The sequence below is a fragment of the Pinus tabuliformis genome, chromosome 1_2, assembly GCF_031772625.1.
Source record: "Pinus tabuliformis cultivar Carrire ecotype Pingquan chromosome 1_2, CPIR1, whole genome shotgun sequence".
Classification (NCBI taxonomy): domain Eukaryota; kingdom Viridiplantae; phylum Streptophyta; class Pinopsida; order Pinales; family Pinaceae; genus Pinus; species Pinus tabuliformis.
The window spans coordinates 814973945-814979204 of record NC_142298.1 but is presented as its reverse complement, the minus strand read 5'-3'; the positions used below and the strand labels follow the sequence as shown (position 1 = coordinate 814979204).

General features: G+C 37.7%; 1 protein-coding gene across 1 annotated transcript; it reads left to right on the top strand.

Annotated features, from left to right (window-relative positions):
- Positions 1–1056: 1056 nt before the first annotated feature.
- Positions 1057–2613, top strand: LOC149208399 (uncharacterized). Its single transcript, XM_089394062.1, has 2 exons — positions 1057–1842; positions 1966–2613. Exons 1-2 carry the CDS (start codon positions 1535–1537, stop codon positions 2456–2458), a joined length of 801 nt encoding a protein of 266 aa, XP_089250188.1. The 5' UTR covers positions 1057–1534; the 3' UTR covers positions 2459–2613.
- The last annotated feature ends 2647 nt before the right edge of the window (positions 2614–5260 follow it).

Sequence of the window (5260 nt, the reverse complement as noted above, 5' to 3'; positions counted from 1 at the left end):
TCTTTCATCTGGAAAATTTATCCTTAAATAATTTATAACAGTTTATAAATTATAACAGTTTATCCTTAAATAATTTTCCAGATGACAATTTTCAATGAGAGAAGACTGTTATTCTTTGAAAAATTCTGGCTTGCTTACTGTTCGTTGGATGATCATGAACATTTGCTTTACAAGTTTACATGACTAACGAAAATGTAATTTCAAAAAAAATTGCAGGCATTTCAGACATTGAAGTGTCAGACATTTCAGACTTCTAAATTCCAATGGCACCCCCAAAATCAACTGCTGTAGCTTGGAATTTTATCCAAAAAGATGGTTTTAATCTTTCATGTCAGCTGTGTGGACATAATTTCAAGGGCACTTTGACTAGAGCAGTGGATCACCTTCTCGGTATTAGCAATGGAAGTGGAGGTGGTGTTGAAGCCTGCACTAAGATCACTGATGAACAAAAAGCCAAAGTGGAGAAAGACCATTCCAGTTCACAGATGCAAAGGCAGAAAAGGGTGAATAAGAGGCAGCGAATTGAGAGGGAGATTGCCATGTCTTCCTCCAACACCATTAATTCAGTTTCAAACATTGGTGGATCTAGTTCTACAGCTCCTCAAGCAAAAACAGGTGGGCCGAAAACATTAAATCAATTCTGGAAACCTGTTGAGAAACAGGAAGTTGATGACGCTGTTGCTGAGTATTTTTATGCATGTGCAATTCCCTTTAATGTGGCGAGGAGTCCATATTTTAAAAATGTAATTAAAAAGGCCATTGATTTTGGGAAGGGCTATGTTCCTCCTGGATCTGAAGCTTTAAGGACAACTTTGCTAAAGAGAGCGAAAGACAGAGTGACAGGAAAGTTGGCTGATATTAAAGAGTCCTGGAAGCTTACAGGATGCACAATTTTGAGTGATGGTTGGTCAGATTTGTGTCATCGCCCATTGATCAATGTGCTTGTTTATTGTCCTCAAGGGGTAGTTTTCTTGAAGGCAGTGAATGCAATGGATCAAGTGAAGACATCAGAATTCATTTTTGGAATTTTGGATGAAGCGATTCAACAAGTTGGGGTGGAAAATGTTGTCCATGTTGTTACAGATAATGCATCAAATTGTGTTGGTGCAGGGAAGCTGATTATGGAAAAATATGGGCAGATTTATTGGACCCCTTGTGCAGCTCATTGCTTGGATTTAATGTTGCATGACTTAGCCAAATTTCCTTGGGTCAATGAAACAATCCGAAGAGCCAAATCAATTTCAAACTTCATCATCAACCATCGTCTCACTTTGAGCATATACAGGAAGAATGCATCAAAAGAGTTGTTGAGGCCTTGTGATACAAGGTTTGCCACTTTTTATATTACTCTGAAAAGAGTTGTTGAGGAAAAAGCGAGCCTAAGAGCTATTTTTTGCAGCACTGAGTGGGAGAGATCTACTCTCTCAAAAGAAACTAAGGGGAAAATGTTGAACAAATAGTGCTCAATAATGGCTTTTGGGAAAATGCAAACAAGGTTTTAAAAATTTGTGGCCCAATTGTTAATGTGCTCCGCATGGTTGATGGTGACAAACCTTGTATGGGTTTTGTTTATGAAAGCCTTGATCGTTGCAAAGAGGCCATTGCAACTGCTTTTGATAATGTGGAAGCTGATTACAAGGAGATATGGGATTTAATTGATCATAGATGGAAGATGATGCATAGTCCATTACACGCAGCAGCATGCTATTTGGACCCTAGATTGTTTGGGTTACCAAGACATAGGGACGAAGAAATCATGAATGGACTTATCCAATCTATTGAGAAGCTAAATCCAGATCCAGAGATTGCAGGTTTGATCAGAAGTCAGTTGAGAGCATACAGGTAAATGTCTTGCAATTATATTCCTTTGCATGCAATTATATGAATCTTGTTGTTAATGTCTTGCAATTATATGAATCTTGTTGTATATGAACTGATTGAGACTCTCAACTTGAGAGCATACAGGTTAGAAGAAGGATTATTTGGAACAGTATCAGCAAAGTATGATAGGAGCAGAAGTGATCCAACACTATGGTGGGAATTTTATGGTTCAGGGGCACCAGAATTGCAAAATTTTGCAATTCGTATCTTAAGCCAAGGAACAAGTGCATCAGCATGTGAAAGGAATTGGAGTTCCTTTGACCACATTCATTCCAAAAAAAGAAATAGACTGTCATCTCAAAAATTAGAAGATCTTGTTTATGTTCGTAGTAATTTGCAGTTGGCATTGAAGAATGTGGCTAAAGAGTCATCCAATTCTTCTACTCCGTGGATCGATCATGTTCCAAATGCAACAATGGATGATGCTGATTTGTACATTGATAGTGACATAAACACTGACAGGGAATTCGCTGATGAATCTGGTGCTGAAGCATCTAGCGGATTCACATCTCATACTGCTCTTGATGACATAGAACTTTTTGATATAACAAGTGGGCAACAGGAACGTCAAGAATAAAACTTGTGTTCCTGTTTTAGATTTCTAGTTTAGTTTTTGCATGAACAATTTGCTAGAGCCTAAAACTGCCAAGCTAGCTGCTACTTTAAAGTTTAAAGTTTAAACTGTCTTTTTATCTTATAAATTATAATGCAGAGTTTTTCATTGAACTGCCAAAAGAATATATATTGCTGTTCATTAATTAAATATCTTAGAAGTTAGCATATATTTGCTGTTTTTGTATATTTTTTTTATGCCAATCTATCTTTAAAAAATAGTTATGAATGGTTGCTTACAAAGTTACAGCCTACAGGATTTCTTATAATCATGTTTTAATTTTTTTGGGATATTTTCTAGAATCTGTGCTTGTTTTTCATGCCTTGAGGATTCCTACGTTTCAAAACTGTAAACTTTCTAATTGTGATTCAACACTTCAACAAATATCACAAGCTGGCTAGTTTTGTACATGTACTGTTTTGCTGTTACTGTAAATTGTAATATCAGGGAATTCTCTTTTGCTGTTACTGTTTTGCTGTTACAAACTTACAAGCTGGCTGCTGTACTGTTTTGCTGTTAGTGTTTTGATTATTGTTTTGATATATCAGGGTAACACTAAGGTAACCCTGGCTAGTTGTGTTCTCTTTTTGTCATTATTGTTCATCTATGATCACTGATACTATAAGTTTCTTCTAAAACAGAACAGAAACAGCGATACTAAATGCATTTGAAGTTGCCATACCATTTCTCATATGCATATGATATATCTATCTTTAATATACATTTTTTTTTTTCGAATTTCTATATGTCGAATTTTATGTCGAATTTTAGCGACAAAATTTGAGTTGTCGAACTTTATTCGAATTTCATGGTCCTCGAACTCGAACTCGAACTCGAACCTGGTGACTTAGTCCTCAAGCTAGTAAAAGTCAAATGCAACCCACTTTAGATGACCATTGGAAGAAAGAATTGAGGGAGACTGCTTGTGATTACATAGCTAGATGGTGGTATGATGCTGATATCCCCTTCAATGCTTCCCGTTCACCATATTATGAGCCTATGTTTGATGCCATACATGCTGCTGGAAAAGGCTTCAAAGGCCCTACTATGCATGAGCTAAGGGGGTATCGTTTGCAGAAAGAAATTGCCTCCATTAATGAGTATTTGAAAGATTTCAAGGACTCATAAGCAAGAATAGGATGTACCATCATGTCAGATGGATGGACAGATCAAAGAAACCGTACCATCATAAACTTTCTTATCTTCTGCCCACAGGGAACCATGTTTTTAAAATCAGTGGATGCATCTGATAAGGTAAAAGATTGGCAATTGTTGTTTCAACTATTGGATCAGGTTGTTGAGGAGGTGGGGGTGGCTAATGTTGTTCAAGTCATCACAGATAATGCCTCTAACTATGTTCTTGCTGGTAAACTATTAGAGGAAAAACACAAGACCATCAAATGGACCCCATGTGCTGCACATTGCATAGACCTCATGCTTGAGGATATTGGAAAATTAGAATGGGTCAAAAACACTGTAGATCATGCCAAAAGCATAACAAAATTTATCTACAATCATTCATGGATTTTGAGCCTCATGAGGAAACACACTAGGGGCAAGGATATTATTAGGCCTGCCATCACTAGATTTGCTACTCATTTTTTGACATTGCAATCTATGCTTTCCCAAAATAGAAACTTGCAAAAGATGTTTTCCAATGATGAATGAATCAAAGCAATTGGTCTCACAAACTGGAAGGCAAAGAATTGAAAAAGAAAGTTAATGAAGAAATATTTTGGAGAAAGGCAGCAGAGATTGTGAAGCTTGCTGAGCCACTGGTTAAGGTGTTGCGGTTGGTGGATGGGGAAAGATTGGCTATGGGCTTCATTTATGAGGCTATGGATCAAGCAAAGGAGCAAATAAAGAGGGCATACAAGGATAAAATGGCTAAGTATGGGCCCATTTGGGCAATCATTGATGAAAGATGGAACAACCAACTCCATCACCCTATACATGCAGCTGGGTATTTTTTGAACCCAAGGTATCATTATAAAGCTAAGGAGTCAGGAGCTTTGAGGGGGGAGGTTAGAGATGGACTGATTGACTGCATTGATCGCATGATCCCATTAGAGTCTAATCAGCTGGAGATACACGGACAGGTCACAACCTTCAGCAATGTCTCGGGTACCTTTGGGAAGAACCTAGCAAAGATTGCAAGAGAAGCAGATGAGCCAGGTAAACAAAAATTTCAATTTTCAAATTCTTAATAGTTTTTTTAAATTTTGTTAAATCATTTATAATTTGAAAGTTGGATATAATTTGTAATTTTGTTGAGCTAACTCATTACACTCCTATGTTTTTTGCAGCACAATGGTGGGAGGCTTTTGGTGGCCATTATCCTGAATTGCAGAAGTTTGCAATTCGTATTTTGAGTCAAACTTGCAGTGCCACTGGGTGTGAGCGCAATTGGTCTGTCTTTGAAAGGATTCACACAAAGAAGAGAAACTGTTTGGATCAAAAATGGTTAAATGATCTAGTCTATGTCCAATACAACCTCCGGCTCAGACATAACCAATTGTTGAACAAAAGACCTGATTCAGATCCCATTGTGTTGGAAGACATTGATCCAACATCAGATTGGGTAGTGGAGAGTCATCCAGCAGAGTTTGATCCTGATGAGGATCTTGATTTTGATTTAGATAGGGAGGCATCACTCGAACATGATGTTCATTTGAATGCAGATCCCGATCCACTTGTGCTACCAACCTCAGCCTCACAGCCAGCAAGGACTCCAGTTGCAGGCGCTTCCTCTGCTCAACCACGACA